Below are 17,027 nucleotides of genomic sequence, written 5' to 3'. Positions count from 1 at the left end.
TACTTGATGGGTTCTCCCTTTCAACCTTTGCACAAGTGTCCCTTGAGACTATTGTCTTTTAAAAGAGTTTTTCTCACTGCCATTACCTTGGCAAGGAGGGTAAGTAAGCTTCAAGCTGTGAGTTCGAAACCCCCGTTCTTGAACATTCATGCTGATCGAATGGTACTCAGGACCAGGGCTGCTTTTCTGCCTAAGGTGGTAACTCCTTTCCATCTGGGACAGTCCATTACCCTTCCTACCTTCTATCCTCCCCCTCACACTTCCAAGGAGGAGGAGCGGCTTCGCCGCTTGGACCCTAAGAGGGCGGTGAGTTTTTACCTCGATAGAACTAACGACTTTCGTGTGGATGACCAGCTCTTCGTGGGCTTCATTGACTGCAGGAAAGGCAGAGCGGTGCACAAGCGCACCCTTTCCAGATGGATTATCTTGTGCATCAAGATCTGTTACTCTTTGGCCGGTAAGGAACCTCCAGAGGGTATAAGGGCTCATTCTACCAGAGCAAAGTCTTCTACATCTGCCTTATCTAGAGTTGTTCCTGTGGAGGACATTTGTAGAGCAGCAACTTGGGCCTCCCTCCACACTTTCGCAAAGCATTACTGCTTAGATACCTAGGTGAGGAGGGACGGAGACATTGGCACGTTCCGTCCTTCAGGGCTCTTTGGTATAGAGGGGTGGACACCCTCCTCCGGGAGTGGGGACTGCTGTGGGGAATCTATTTACAAGGTGAGAAATCCACTGGCAGATGTATCCATCAGAAGAACAAGTTACTTACCTTTGGTAATGCTTTTTCTGGTGGATACAGTATCTGCCTGTGGATTCTTCACTGACCCACCCTCCTCTCCGTTGTCCACCCCTTTATACCAACAATAGTGATAATGTTTCAAAATTTGTCTGTTACTGTCTAAGGAAGTGTGTCATTTATTTTGCTTTCCTGCATTAACTTCACACGGTGTGTGTTGGGTTGAATATTATGTACTGTGTATACTGTGTATATATTGTTGTCGGTCCGTCCGTGTGCCTCGAAGGCACGGTAAAAAGGGACGGAACCGACGTCATCACGCCGACGAGGTCCTCTTATGGATCCAGTGACGTCAGCGGAGCCGTGCTTCTGTGATTTCGTCCTTGTCGGCGTGGAGAGCTACAAATGTTTCTGAATGTTGCTGGCGCAGAGGATATTCACAAGGTGAGGAATCCACAGGCAGATACTGTATCCACCAGAAAAAGCGTTACCGAAGGTAAGTAACTTGTTCTTCTGGGTTGCTACCCGGGAAACATGCTATAACCTAGACATTTCTGAAGACTAGACATCCAGGGGAGTCAAAGATGGTCTGACTTGTGTGGATCCCACTAGGTTTCCTACCCAGAATGCCCTGCAAACCTCAAAATGTGGGTAAAATATCATATTTTCCTAACAGGTCTTTCAAAGAAAGTTCTGGAAATTGTGGGGATCCACAGAATTCTATCACCCAGGGTTCCCACACTTCTCCCACAAAACTGTATCCCACTTGTAAACTGTGACCATATGATATTATTGTCTCAGGTAATCTCCACAGAAAGACTGTTAAGAGGTAGGGGTGTGGGACACCGCCACCCCTTTTAAAAAATATTTTAAATATACTTGGTTTCCTGTAGGGTTTCCGCCCACCTGGGCAGTCTGAAAGACTTCTGGGGCTGTAATGGCTTGGATACGCAGGTGATGCCTGGGCAGACTGTCCCCACTCCGTTGTTTTGACTGTTTTCACCCTGTTTCTACTAGGATTTCATTCTTCGCCTCTCAAATGTATTACAGAATTAAAGTAGGAAGTGGTACAGAGTCAATTTCATGAAGGCTCTCAATGAATAATATACAGAGAACGCAAAAATCAGAAATTATTTCAAGTCCCAAGTGGGCAGCAAAATCGGTGAAGAAACAGACAACATCGCCAGTACAGTCGGCCTTCTGCCTCACCCCCAAACCAGAGTGTTTTATATATTATTTTTGCATATAAAATGACAGAATGTGCTGATTCACTATGGTGTGAGCAAATGTACAATTAACACTCAAGGACTACTTCACTACATGAATAATTATTCAGAACGCTCAAGGCTAATTTTGGCCAGAGATACTAGAACAAAACCAGATACATGACCAGTAACGTGTTATATCAATGAATAGGCACTGTGAACCAGCATAAGGACTTGGGTAATGTATCTGGTTGTGATTGAAAGTCCATCAAGAGCAGAATAACAATAACCATGGAAATTAATAAGTGCATCTCAACTTGACTTCATGCTGCAGAATTTGAGAGGCGGGGTGGGATCATGAGTGAATGGGATGGCTTCCATCTTGAACACATTGGCGTTTATGTCTAAACTGAGGCCTACTTAACACATATTAGAAAAACACACTCCTACACAGCCTAGAGAATTTGTTTCAAAAGCAACAGTACTATAACCGTATATACATGCATATTTGAGTTTGGAAATACAATCTACACCTGATTAATGATGCACAAAATTATAACCTCATAAACATCTCAAACAGTAGTGAGAATATTCTCTTTTGAAATGGTTTGTGTGGTACAATATAAAAACAAAACCAGCAGCAGCAAGCACTGTAAGGTTGACTCGAAGTATTGCTTGCGAATCCTTGCAGGAGTTATTTTGAAAACGGGACTTGGGGGCAAAGTTCAGCACCTTTGCACTCTTGCACAAACAGACAATCATTTGAAATATTTCTTGCATATAAACTAGGAATTTGGTGACCAACCTCACCTAAAATTGCTCTTGGCCTACCAGTGGATCCGGCCTACAGTAAGGGAAACACTGCATCAAATAGTGGGGGAGTGAGTGGTCAGACCCTATGCCAGGATGAGTTGTCTCCATTCCATATCTTATATCATCCCTGATGTCTAGCAGACGTTTTGTTCTCTGGGGACAGAAGACTCTAATGCCTTTTATGGAGGTGCGGGCAAGACTCAATGACAAGGTATGCCACCCCTACCTCAGTCTCTAGTGGGCTTTCTGCCCACCATTCCTCACACCTGGCAAGACATTAAGATCGTCTTCCCCCCCCCCCCCCCCTCCAATATTTGGTGGTATCATTAATCTATGATGCGCTTCCCACACCCAAACAAATCCCCGGTGCCTAGTGGGTAAATCCCTGCTTGGGGTTCACCCTCCTCAGGCAAACTGGGACACCTTTCAGGGAACAGATCCTGAAACTGCACAGAGTCCAAGCAACGTGCCCCGTATGCTGTTTCACTGCAGTTCTGTGCTTCTTATGTGGCATAAAAAATAATTTATACATAAAGAAAATGATTGGCATGCAACTTGATCATAGATTTTCTCACCACCACCCTGGGAATATTTTCAGCTGATCATATTCCCAGTTTACAGATGGATGGCCTATTACTGGTTGACTTAAAGCTTACATCAGCTACAAAGCATCACAGTGGAAATCCTCAATCCGATTATTCACACTTGGTGAGCATGGCTCAACAGCAAACGGAGCACAGGTAATTTCTAATTATTGCAGGCTCTGTGCTTGGAGCCATGCGACTCTGAAAAACCCTGCACTTGTGAAAAGGCAAACCCTTATTACCTGATCCACATACTCATTACACCAACGGTAGAATAAACTTTATCTAAAACACCAGGCCAAAACTGTTACTTGATATCCATACTCTGCAGCATCTCTATCCGAAACATTTTTTATGCCTATGGCCCATTTTGCCAAGAGATCATTTCCCCTTAACTCACTTGCATTTTACTGTTTGAAGTTTTGTTAAATCATTTTGCTTCCCCCCCTAAGTTTGTTTCATTTATCAGTATGATCACTCCTATACAATAGAAGTTGTTTGCAATTGACTTATTGTATACTTTGGTTGTTCACTGTGCCAATACCTGTAATGAATAGCACCACAGTGTTAATATTTTTCTTTTTGCCTAAATATTTAAAAAAATGTTGGAAATCAAAAAAAGTGTTGCATGCACTTTCTAATTTAGAAGCAGATATTCCTGTTTTAACTATAAATCAGAACCTTTGAGTTTTAAGAGGTGTTTTTTGCTTTCAAGACAAACTTTCATGGGAAAATGGCAGTGATGCAAGTAAGGATTCAGCATGGCTCTGACAGCTCGATGCATAGATGAAATGTTACAGCCTGTGCCTTGAAACGGGCATAGTCAGCATGCTCTCTTTAGCATTAAGCAACCGAGAGTGAAAAGCCCTGATGCACCAAGCAGGTAACCCATTGAGCAGTGGATATTAACTGGGGTACTGCAACTTGATGTAATTGTTCAGGTAGAAAGGCTGAGATGCAGCCTAGGACAGGGTCTGTTTTTCCAAGCTTAATAGGTTGAGCGAAGAGGGGGTTGTTGTTAACGCTGTTGAATACCACCAAGAGATGAAAGAAGAAAATATCACTGATCCTTGGTTATCAGTTACTTGCTGGAGTTGCTCAGTTAGATATAGGAGAACTAACTTGGTTCCAGGATCTTCACATTTGTGTTCTCTACACGACACAGCCCAGTCAAGTCTGATCTCTGCATTAAAATGTTTTTTTTAAGGAATTCTGCTGATGACTCTAATTTTAAATATGTTATGGAGTGGCAAATCATACAAGCTTTTATTTTTTATTTTTTAACCAGGTATGTGATCCCCTTTTCGTAAACTTTCACTATACTGCTTCTGTGTTACATTTCTCAATTTCTTCATAGAAGCACATTATATGGTCTATAGAAGGGGTTATTAACCTGTAGCCTGGGGATCCACAAAGCTTTTTCAGTGCATCCCCGACTACTTCGAAAATTAAATAACGTTAACAGATTAAAAAAGTATTTAAAAAGTATATATAAATAAAGAACCACCATATACAATTGAACTTTTTAAAATGTTCTTTAAATGTGAAGCAGTTTGAAATTTGAGGCTGTAAATTAAATTAGTATCCTCAAATTGTTTTGTGAGAGCAGTGGAAGTGCATCAAACCAAATATAGCATGGACAATGATTGGCCTAAACTGAATTTAGAAAAGCTCCAACCCAACCTTCCTAATAAATGTTTAGATTTCTGGTTTATATTTGTGAATTAAATAAAATGTTTCATGATTTGTGCATTTGTCTGTTTCTGTATTTGTTGTGAATTGTTTTGCAGTTCAAATCATCGAAAATGCTTGGCCGAGGTCTCCGGCTTCCTGTAATGACTCAGTAGGGGTCCCTGAATTCCAATAATGATTTACTGAGTTACCGTGGGTTCCAGTAATGATTAAGTGGGGGTCCACATAAGTCTAGAGGTTAAGAACCACTGGTCTGTAGGGTTTTACCAGCAAAATTTGGCATAGGTTAATGTGACTGTTATTTTTCAGGCTGGAGAATGTCCCGTATTCCTCTTGGCAAGGTTCTCCTGCGGAATGTTATACGCCATACAGATGCCCATAATAAGGTAGGCATTTAAGAACTGTCAGTCATTTACCATCCAGGACCCAAATTCCTCTACCCCCTCTTCCAGGTTCAGAATGAATTTAGGATTTGGCCCAGTGTGAGAGGGAAATCATTTTTTGGGGGGAATAATCTTTATATCTTGATGGATAAAGCATTGATGGGTTCTTTGTCACTGCCTTCCTTGGGCATGGAGGAAAGCAGCAAACTACCTGTGCTTTGCAGAAAAAGACAAACCTCAGCCTTTTAATTTCCTTTCAGACTTCTACTGCAAATATCCCTTCATTTCTTTTCCTATTTTGTCTCATACCACAGTAGACTCTCGGCCCCTCTAGTCTCCCTTCACTTTTTCTCCAGCAAGCCTAGCCAATAAACAAACAGAACAAACATGGATGAGATTATCTGTTCCCAGGTGAGTTGTGGCTCCTTGAAGATTATTCTGGCTGATTATGTCTGTAGGAGTATCTTAAATTATTTTCCCTCCTTCTAGCCGCACTTACAGCAGTTGGTGAAAAAGTGATACGCTGCCATAACAATGAATGAGTGTAGCGCAAGTCATATGAAACCACAAAGTATATTTTCTCTGGAATGTGTTTGTCCTCTAATGATTTCCCTGGCAGGAAAGGCCTAAAGTGTTAAAGGAGACGTAATGTCCATTCACTTTGCTTCCAGTAGACCCCAGTACAGGTGCTCAAAGTAGTGAGCAGAGTTCAAGACTTAGGACTGCAAGAGGTACATGAAATGTCCCTATAAGGGTACATAAGCAGATTTCAGTCAAGAAATATCTTGAGGTCTGTGCTTACTTTGATTTAAAAAAAAAAAAAATCAACAACAAAAAAAATCAACATGATTGAAGTGCCATAGCCAAATAAAGTCACAGCATACAATAAAATCCAAGAAAATCAGCAGTAAAACAAGCATATCCAGGTTCCTAGAAACACATTCATTAATGTTCACATGCCCTCCCATTACTCTGAACCATATAAAGATCTTTTCAGTGTCACAAAGTTGAACACCACGTGAGGTACAGAGAGCAAAAATATTGCAGTTTAGGACTGGTTGGAAGTCCCCATTCCTTAATGTGCTTTCTGCATAGAATTGTGCATTCATTCCATCAAGAACTCGAAAAACTGAGTGCCGATATACTGGAAACTGCCTTAGTCTGCAGTCTGTTTATTTTTTTATCATTAGTTTTACAATACTATTCCCCTGGTTTTATTAAATTGTGTAAACAAAGGTCCTTGTGATTTTTCACCCTCTGTTCTAACTCACCCGTATGTTATTAATCAAGTAGCTCAAGTTGAGTGTCCTTTGAATAATGTTTGCTTGAACCGCAACCTCCTAAATAAGTCTGAGATGCCACATAGGGCCACCAAAACATTACTCTTGTTCTTAAACTGCACCACTTTTCTTCATCAGCAGGCTGATGGGTAATCTAAGGCTTACATCTGCAGCTCCTGCTGGATAATTCTTTTCTAGTCTTATAAATAATTAGACAGTATGGAGTAATGCCAAGCACACTCAGACATTTCTTCACATGGGACTATCACCTCTTGGATACCCATTTGTATGTGTTTAGTGTGTTTAGCACTGCTGAAAAGTCTACTGCTCTATTTTAATAATTCCCTTCTTCTAAGTGATCTCAACCCAAGCTATTGTTTCTCGAGCCCTGGAGGCAATTTTTACCTGTGCTTGATGCTCTTCCTATATCTTCTCCATATCTCCACCGCACCATGCTTTTTTTTTTTTTTTTTTTTTTGTTTTTCTTTTTAACTCTTTCAAACAAATCCCGGTGTTGCGTCTGATTCAAAGAGCATGGGTAACTTCTTATGCCAGAGGAAATATTTGGAACTACATCAGCCAGTTCTTCCACCCTACACAATGACAAATTTGGTGGTCATATGAGGGGTGGAAAATACACTGGTTTCCGTATCTGCCACGAAATATGTGACGAAAATGCCAGTCCCTCTCTTGAGCCTTAAACATTCTACCTGCTAATATGTGGCTTCACAGCAGTTTGCAGTATGTTTGTTTTTCTTAACTTCACAATATTATGGTTCTTAATAACCTTTTAATTTTAGCCTCACAATATTTTGTAGGCGATAGTCTGCTGGAAAACTCTACTGCCAATGAAAATTTAGTATTCTAAAATCACAGAACTGGTAACCAAAACTAGGACATTCATGCCTTTTTTCGCTGCACAGCTGTGAATTCTTTGTCTCTATTTTGGATGTTCTCTGCAGATTCAGGAAGAATCAGAAATGTGGAAAATCCGAGAACTTGAGAAGCAGACAAAAGAGATCTATGAAACAAAGCAAAGCAGAGCCTCACCAGATGGTGCAAGGTATGCCCATTGAATTTTCTCAGATGTTTGCGCAGGTGTGACTTACTTTACTTAAACTGTCATGTTGCTTTTTAAAAAATGTTATAGCTGTAGTTTTTGTTGGCTCCTTAAAACCTAAGGTTCCTTACTTTTTGAATTCCTCCATGCACCACACTAGATTTGGAAATTATTCCTGCACCAGCTCAAGTGCTCTGGCAGGTGGTGCTATCTGACTCCACTGTGGCTTTTTTTCCACTCCAGAAGTGACAACAGTGAGCCATGTATAGTTGTGGACTGATGCTGGTTCCCTTTTGCCCCCGTAGATGTGGATCTGGTGCTTTCTTCTTTTGAAATCCCAGGCAGTCCTGGGCTCCCAAAGAAGCAAGTAATTACAGTGTTCCTAGGGGAAATGTCTCCTCTGAAGAGTGCAGGATGTATATGGTGACCACTGCAGAAAACTGATGATGTTCATGGATCTGCACGTTTGCGCTTGGTGCTGAGATTACAAGCCTCGCTCGAAAGTCCTGCGACAAGTCTTCTAGAATACATCTAAGGCTTTCAGGGAGCAAAGCTGTACATTGCAGAACACAAGAAGTGAGGTCATTTGTGTTCAAAGACCCGGACCTACTCTCAACCAAAGATCTGGTATCAGTGCTGGTCACTGTCCTGGATAAGTCCAAGACAAAGTCAAAAGGCAAGTCTTGACAAGTGCACACACAATCTATGCAAGAGTCCACACTATCTTATCGCTCCTGCTCCAGGAAGAGCAGTCATTCAATCGAGGTTCTAAGGGTTCCAATTGGCCACAGTCGTCCTACTATGATCCCATTCCTCTGAGCTTATGTGCCTTGAACTTCCCAGGCTATCATTGCCATTAGTGGTTTAGGCCTTCAAATCTGCAGATTTTTCAAATGATTCTGGTTCCCCCTTGAGCACTTTTGGGCTCCATGGATCCTCTGGGACCTCGAGTTATGCTTCAACCGGCAAGGCCCTCCCCAGCACCAACTAACTCTGCTAGGCCCACTCCTGGCCTCTCAATGGCTCTAGGTTATGCCTCCACACCTTTACCAAATGCAATGCCAACTCCATCTTGACCAATGTCACACTACAGAATCACCAAAGTCCAGCTCTTAGTTTAAGAAGATTCCCCTGTGATGCCCTTCCCTGGCTTTGACGCCCATATTACACTTGGTTGAAGACTGTCTTTAGGTCTGGTTTGGATGCTATACAGGACATTTAGCATATTCCTCATAAAGAAATGGTAGTGAAGGACAAATTGCTCCTCCCTCACCACACTGATGCTGGTCTGTATTTCCATATACAGAATGCTAATGGTTTTAATATCTCTCCTGTGTGACTCACCACTGGGGCCCCTTACCATAAAACGCTCTGCTTTCATGGTGGTAGTTTGCAGAGGTGCTAGAATTGCAGTTGCCTACTGTGGAGACTAAGGCAAATTTCCTCACAGAAATTTTCAAGTCATGTTCTTCAACTTTGAAACCATTGCTGTCTTTCCTCCAGCCAGCCCTGACAGATGCCTCGATGGCGGCCTGGTCCAAGGCATGCTTAGGGCAGCCCTCCCCATCCAGAGCTCACAATGGTGATGGATGCATCATGTCTGAGTGGGTGCCACCTAATGTATTGTGGATCAGGGGACTCTGGTCTCCGATGGAGCAAAGGCACCATATCAATTTCCTGGAGCTCCAGTGCCTTCAGGAAACTAATAAAAACCTGGCTTTTCAACCAATGAGCAACCCACGAAACCTCTACTTTTTGCAGTCCGCAGCGCCGAGACACCCTCGGGTATTTGCGCGCTTTATAAATCGCTTAAATAAATAAATAAATTCACCTGCAGGGCCTTTTTGCTTCTATCAGGGTCAAGCCTGTTCAGGTTTTAACGAATAACACTACTGCCATGTGGAACTGCAACAAGCAGGGCATAGTAGGTTTGTGTGCTTTGTGCCATGGGGCACGCATACTCTTGAGATGGCTGGACCTTCAAGGGATTCCCCTAATGATCTGTCACCTAGCCAGCTCTCTGAATGGCAGTGTGGACAAGCTCTGCAGATGGCATATGGCAGACCTTTTGTGAGGCGTGCTTTGGGTGGATATTTTCACCACTGCTGAAAGCTCTTAGTATCACGCGTTCTGAACCCTGGAGTTACCACCTCTGGCTCGTTAGATGTGCTTTGCCTTCTGAAGGACTATATAAGTTTCCTCTACCCCTGCTTTCTTAGTTTATGAAGAATGTCCTGAGGGACTGGGTTTAATTCATATTGATAGCCTCAGAATGGACTGGGAGGGTCTGATACTGTGGAATCTGCATCTACATTCTGCTCTTCCTGCCTCTTTGGGAGGACCTGTTGTACAAACAAAAGGGCAGGAATCTTTCTTTGAACCTCTACAACTTGCTCTTCCAGCTGTTCTTTGCAGCTGATGATCCTTAAGGCTGTGTTCCTCATCGCGATTACTTTGGCTTGTCAAGTCAGTGAGCTACAGGTGCTATTGGTGCAGCTGACATGTACCCCTTCTTTCTTAACAAGTTGGTAATCAGGACTCTGACATCCTTTCTGACAAAAATGATGTCTCCCTTTCATGACGGACAGTCCATTTTGCTCCCGCTTTCTTTTTTCTGACACATGCCTGTAAGGAGGGAAGGCTTCATCGGATTCATCTGAAGAGCGCCCTTAGTTTGATTATGTAATGGACTGAGGAGCACAGGGTTGATGACCAACTCTTTGTTGGATTTGCCAGTGCAAAGAAGGGAAGAGGGGTTTAGAACCGTACCTCATCCAGATGAATAGTACTCTGCTTCAAGATGTGCTAAGCTTTGACCAAGAAGGAACCTCCTTAGGACCTCTGGCTCCTTCCATCAGGGTCATGGCTGGCACTATTGCTTTGATTTGGAGTGTTGGGTGCTGGACATCTGGCTGTTGGCAACACATTTACAAGCACTATTGTGTTGATTCTCGGGTCTGTAGGAAGGGCTATTTTGCCTGCAGGACTTCCTGGTGTAAATTTACCAGATCCACCACTTTTTATGGGGTACTACTTGGATAGCTGCTCAAAAGGTGGGGAAACTTCAGTTAGAAGTATCCTACAGAAGAAGATGTTACTTAACTTGGGTAATGTTCTTTCTGGTGGATACTTTATCTAATGCAGATTCATCACCGACCCACCCTCCTACCCCTTTCTGTTAATAGGTCATAAGAACCCATTGTAGATTGTGCGTGCTGTCTGTTTAGTGATTTGTCTGTGGATCTGCGTCTGAGGGAGCGGGAACTGTCTTGTTATAAGTAACGTGTCAACACAATGGTGCCACCTATTTATGGCTCTGCGTCGTCACTTCCAGAGGTGCGGCGAGACTACCACAGAGCCTGATAAATTATCCATCTGTCGGCATGCCGGAGTTGTTACAGAAAGATTTCTAGAACCTCTCTGGTGCCGGGAAGAATTCCAGAGGTGATGGATCTGCGGCTAGAGAGTCCACCAGAAAGAGTGTTGCCAAAAGTAAAAGTAACTTGCTTTGCTCTAGAATGTGGATGGTTGAAGATCCTGCTCTTTCCACCTGTTGTATATTGCCTTAAATATAAGGGAATGACTCATGTGGATTGCAGCCCAGAAGTCCACATTTGAAAATGATCTAGTGTCCCTTTAGGAGTCAGATTGCCACCAGCTGTTGCCTCACAACTGCCATCTATTTGAACATTTTGTTCTCCAACCACTTTAGTCTGTCTCTCACAAGGGCCCTGACTACTTGCTCCTCTAGGCCTGCTTGTGCGACTCCTGAGAATGTATTGGTATATTATTTAGGTTTTCTGAAGCACTTGTACACCAAAAATAATTAACCGAACTTAGTGCCTAGTCTGTCCTCAATTTCTCTATAAGGTATTTGAAGCCCCTGTGTTGTTATTTTGGCTCATGGTCGCAATGTTCAAACAAGGGAAATGCAATATGTAATTCCGTGTGTAGAATCCTTTTCTTTACCTGATTATCAAGATCTGTTTGGCATAAGAAACTCTAGGGTGTGCAAGATCTTCAAAAGTTTAAAGTAATCTTGCATAAAGAAAATGCTTGTTCAATTTTAAGTGTCGTATGTGCTGCATTTTCCCCACTTCCTTTTTACTGTATTGAATTATTCATATCTGAAGTTTTTGAATGAACTCTGATGTATTTGTCCATCAGTATGTGTTCCTTTTTCTTATATAGGTGGGATCACAGTGGCTATAGAGAGTTGTACCCTGAGGAATTTGAACCTAAAAAGTAAGTTTCATTCATTTGGATTGTAACATTGAATTATAATTTAATAACGCACACATGCCTGTCGTGGAGTACAACGGAAAGAGATCTTGTCTGCCATTCTAATAGTTTTTGCGGTTTGCCGTGTTGTGGCCATAATATCGGCAATATTTTAAAACCTACATTTAAAAAATACCCTGCTCTAGTGCTGCTTCTGTGGTCTTCCCAACGTTACCATTTATTTCTATTATATAACTTACAGCAACGTACCAGGAAGTAGCAATATCAGACTAATTTCCAACTTAGATGCAAGGGAGAGAAATCAGAAAAGAGGAAAGGAAGCTAAAGACTGAAATATAGTTACAAAGGAAGAAGGCAGGGATGAAAAGCTTACAAGAGTGAAATAAAGAGGCTGTGAATGTCTGGTGGTGGATTAAGGAGGCATGCTATGGAAAATTGCTTTAGAACTAAGCTCTTCCTGTCATCCGTTACTTGCCACAAACTACGCCTTTGGCCTTTCTGTAGTTGCTCTTTTCTTTGGCAATGTAAGTTGAGATGCATTTTCTCTCCAAATTATCAAATAATTTTCCTACATAAAACAGTTCACTGGTGCATCATCTAACCGTGAAAAGACATGACCTGCTGTCCGATACCTACTTAAGACACACATTTATAAACAGAATCTTCAAGAGTGGAAATGATGGGAATAAAAATGAGGTGGAATACGAAAAAAAAAGTTCAGTTTTGAAAACCTCCTTAGCTATGGAGAGAGAGACCACACCACTGTAAGCGCCACCACTGGCGCTTTAAACGTGCATCTTCCTCCCAACTCTCTTAAAGAAGAGCCCACTCACACAGAGACTGGAGGAATTAGACCTGTTAAATAAAGCTTAACTCTCCCGACCCGGTGACTCTGAGAGATGCGTTTCGGCTGTGCAACAGCCTTTTTCAATCCAGCGAGCTCTATTTTGGTAGCCTCTTTTCCTCCAAATGTATCATCTTCATAAAAGCATCTCAATAAACAAGTCTAATTCCTCCAGTCTCTGTGCTCTGTGTACGGTACGTCATCTCTTCTTTAAGGGGGTTGGGAGGAAGATGTATATGTGTGTGTGTGTAGGTATGTGTGTATATATATATATATATATATATATGTGTGTATGTATATATGTATGGATCAGGTTACAGTTAGGGATGAAAAAAAATAAAGGTTATAGTGGCGTTATAGTTATATAAAAATTTCAGTTAAAACGTAACATGTAAAACTCTAAAAAAAAACACTGAAATTCACCAGTTATAGGTAACTCTAGTAACTATAACTTGCTCCCCTGCCATGCGCAAAAATGTTATCAATGATGTCATTTCAGATATTGTGAGAAAGGGCCTCTCTTGCATGGTTAGCCCCCACTTTTTGCCTGGTTTTGATGTGGTTTCAATTGTAGTGCACAGGGTGCCAAACAGGTCCCCTGTGCGACTGCTTCTTCCCTAAAACCAAAACCCCAATTTGTACTTCTAACCCCTGTAAGACCCTAGTAAATGGTGCCCTGAGTACCAAGGGCCTGGGACCTGAAGAGGGTCCCTAGAGACCCGCCTCACTGGGACCATGCCACTGCCTTTGCAGCTTATTTTCTCTATAATGGAGAAAATGACAAAGTTGACATGGCACGCTGCCTCGGTGCTATGCCAACCAGCACTGCCTAAAGGCATGGGTAAGTCACCCCTCTAGTAGGCCTCACAGCCCTAAGGCAGGGTGAGGGCATACCTGCAGGGAAGATATGCCCCTACAATATTGGGGTCCATTCCTTAATATTGTAAGTGCCAGGGAATCCATAGAGAGTACATGGACTGGAAACTCTAACTCAAGTTCCACAGCACAATGATGGCTTCACTGAAAACAGGAGTTTTGGTACCAAACTACTCCTTGCAATAAATCCACACTGATGCCAGTGTGGGATTCATTGTACCAACCCTGGAGTGGTCTCTGACCGGCTGTAGGCAGCCAGCCACTATCAGACATGTTTCTGGACCCCTGGGTAGCGAGCCTCTGCTCTCTGGGACGAGAAACAATGCACATTCTGGGTAGAGGTGTCACATTTCCTCCCCCAATATGGGCCAGTGCTTGAAGAGAGGAACTTTTAAAGACCTGCTGGCTTTGTAATGCGACCCCCCCCGGCCTCTGCTGCTAGCAGCAGATTGCAGCCCCTGGTTTACACCCCCACTTTCGGGGTGGGGAAACCGGCAGGAAAACCTAAGAAGAATAGGAGGTGTACCCACTTCTGCCTCCTCCACCCCTCAGGTGGGGGAGGCGAGGTGAAGCACATCTTTCAGTCCTCGCCTTCTTGAAGATGGGGAAACCCCTCTAATCAGGGCTAGGTCGATGCCCCCTCTCATAGGAGGGTACCATAATAGAGGGTGTCACCCCAGGTAAGGTGCCCATTGGCCCTACCTGCTACTCCCCTAAACCACCCTTAAATCTAGTATTTAGGTGGTTCCCACAGACCTGGAAACTAGATCTGTGACAACCTACGAAGAAAAAAGATGATCCTGTAGAGAAGATAGAAGGCAACATCCTTGGCCCGAGCCCTACTGGCCTGTCTCCAACTTCGACGAACCTGCGACCTTTCCTGCAGCCAGCGACTCTGAAATCACTGGGAGGACTACTGCTTTCAACAAAGACTCCAATCTCCCGTGCACAGCGGACCTTTCCAGAAGAAACAAACAGCAAAGACTCCGGATCCAGGCTGATCCGCGACTTGTGCCCAATCTGCACCCGACACTCACGACTCGAGTCTGAGTGGCCCAACTGCCCAGTGAAGCCTCCCCAGGACCAGGACTCCAAACCCAGTGTTGGCCGATCTCTCCTGACTTCCACAACTGCGCCTGCAGAGGGAATCTGAAGTGTTCCCCCACACTGCGACCAGCCTGATGAGATTTCTGCGTCTATAGGCACCCCTGCACCTGCTGCCCCGGGCTCTTGTGAACTCAACTAGCAGTACCCCTGTCACCCCCAACACCTCAACTTGCCTGGACCCTCCGGTTTGATGCCTGCAACCTGTTTTAAAAAAAAAAAAAAGAGAGAAACTCCATAGGATTGCATTGGGCGCCCAAATCTGTGTTTGCACCCTGCATCTGGCTGACCCTGTACCGCTGGTATTGTATGTTGGGTGCTGCTTTGTGTCCCCTCCCACCCCCGTGCTGGTCCTAACACCTAAAGCTTGGCCCCTGCAACCGCTCCACGAACCTGCAAGAAGCGTGGCCCCCAAGGACCCCCAGTCTCCATTTAAATACATTGGACCGAACTCCGATTTTAACCTCTGCACCCGGCATCCCTTGTGCCGCTGGTGGTGCAGTGTTGGTACTTACCTGACAATTGCCCACTGCTGATCTTTGGTCCCAAAGACTGGAGCTGTAGATTGCGTACTTACATGATTATCCTTAAAACTGTTTTCCCCATAGAATAACATTGAACTGTGCTGAAAATATTCAAAATGTTGATTTTTCGAACTGCAAAATATTTTTAATTAATTACCTTATTGCAAAAATCATGGTCTTAAAATAAAGTGCAAACAAAGTATAATTTTCTAAAATTGTTCTGGATCTCCTTCTTGAATCGTGTGTCCATTCACTGTTGTGCAATAAATGTCTTACACGCCTCTGTGTTAGGCCTAAGGCTGCTTGCCCAAACTACCACCAATAGAGCACGTTGGGTTTTACATTGAGCTCTTCATACTTTTGGGGAACCCCTGGACTCTGTGCTCGGTATTACCATTTAATGGCAATATCGTATACAGTGCCAGCTTCCTACGGATGTCAAAAGTGATGTTATAATTTATCATAAACCATGTCATGAACAATGTAATATTTGAGGTCATAAGCAGTGCGTGGCGAGAGTGTCAAGTATATAGTTACTTGAGTTAACTGTATTTAAGTGTATGTTAGTTTAAATGTTCTGTTTTACCTGCCATTTCCACCTAACTGTAACATCAGTTTAACCTTTGTTTTATTCAGTGAATTTCTACTTTTTTAAACATATAGTAAGATTTTTATTACCATACCCAACTTTGCCAACCCTCTGCCGTGCACATCCAGAGGCCATGTGTGGTGTGGGGGTTGGCCCAGGGTCTGGCCTGTGGCCAGGTCCTCCTGCCACCCCGACACCTGCACCCCCATTGGTGGCAATATCACTCTTCCACCCCGCTTGACCCCAAAACTTTCAAGGAAGGAGCAGAAATGGATGACCTTTTTTTTTTTCTTAAGATTTTGTGAATATTCCTTAAATGGCCTTTAAGTTACTAATAAATCAAAAGATCAATTTCCTATGGAATCTTGGTCCTAACTAATAACTAACAACAACAGTTTTCAATAGGACAATTAAACAGCGATGCAGAAAAACAGCTGAGTGGAATTACACCAAATTTGGCAGCAAGCTAGATCTTTTTATGATTTCGTGTAAATCAGTTCAGTATTTTTTGAGAAATTAAGGTTCAAAATGTATAGATATCTGGGCATGGCCAAGCGATTTTGACAAACCGCAACTTGTTTTGCTAATAACTTTGACTCAGTTTAACAAATCTTAACAAAAAGTTCCAAAAACAAGTTCTGATATTCATTCACCTGTATTGGTTAACTGAATAAACTATAATTCCCATCCTCACCATACACTGCTTATGACCTCCATATTACATCACTCTTGAAATATTCCATGATATCATTAATAACATCACTGATGGCATCTGAAACAAAATAATTGATGAAAAACACGTGCATGGCGTGGTTTCTTCACTTAACTATAACTGGTGAATGTAATTTTTTTGTTTTGTTTTTAGTTTAAAATGTTTAGTTGTAACTGATATTTTCTCGAACTATAAAGTCACTTTAACCTTCAAGTATTTCAGTGATATATATTGATATATATATTTATTACCTTACATGTACTTACCATGCGTGGTAAAGGCATGTATTGTAACATCATACAACTGTCCATTGGGCAGAAAGGGAAATCGTTCAAAGCACTTCATTGCAGACTGGCTGAGAATAGTGCAACTAAGTATCA

At 42.7% G+C, this 17,027-nt stretch overlaps 1 protein-coding gene across 13 annotated transcripts in view; it reads left to right on the top strand.

Annotated features, from left to right (window-relative positions):
• LOC146861466 (uncharacterized) overlaps positions 1-17,027 on the top strand; it is a 356,537-nt gene that overhangs the window by 253,609 nt on the left and 85,901 nt on the right. For all 13 annotated transcript variants that reach the window (XM_085645782.1, XM_085645786.1, XM_085645792.1 and 10 more), the window contains 3 exons: positions 5,343-5,419; positions 7,659-7,759; positions 11,948-12,001. In XM_085645782.1, the coding sequence (XP_085501908.1) occupies positions 5,351-5,419; positions 7,659-7,759; positions 11,948-12,001 (224 nt within the window). In that variant the 5' untranslated portion in view covers positions 5,343-5,350. The remainder of the gene's footprint in view (positions 1-5,342; positions 5,420-7,658; positions 7,760-11,947; positions 12,002-17,027) is intronic.

The sequence above is a fragment of the Triturus cristatus genome, chromosome 3_1, assembly GCF_964204655.1.
Source record: "Triturus cristatus chromosome 3_1, aTriCri1.1, whole genome shotgun sequence".
NCBI classification, from domain to species: domain Eukaryota; kingdom Metazoa; phylum Chordata; class Amphibia; order Caudata; family Salamandridae; genus Triturus; species Triturus cristatus.
Note: the sequence above shows the minus strand (reverse complement) of the source record. Positions and strands in the feature narration are given on the sequence as shown.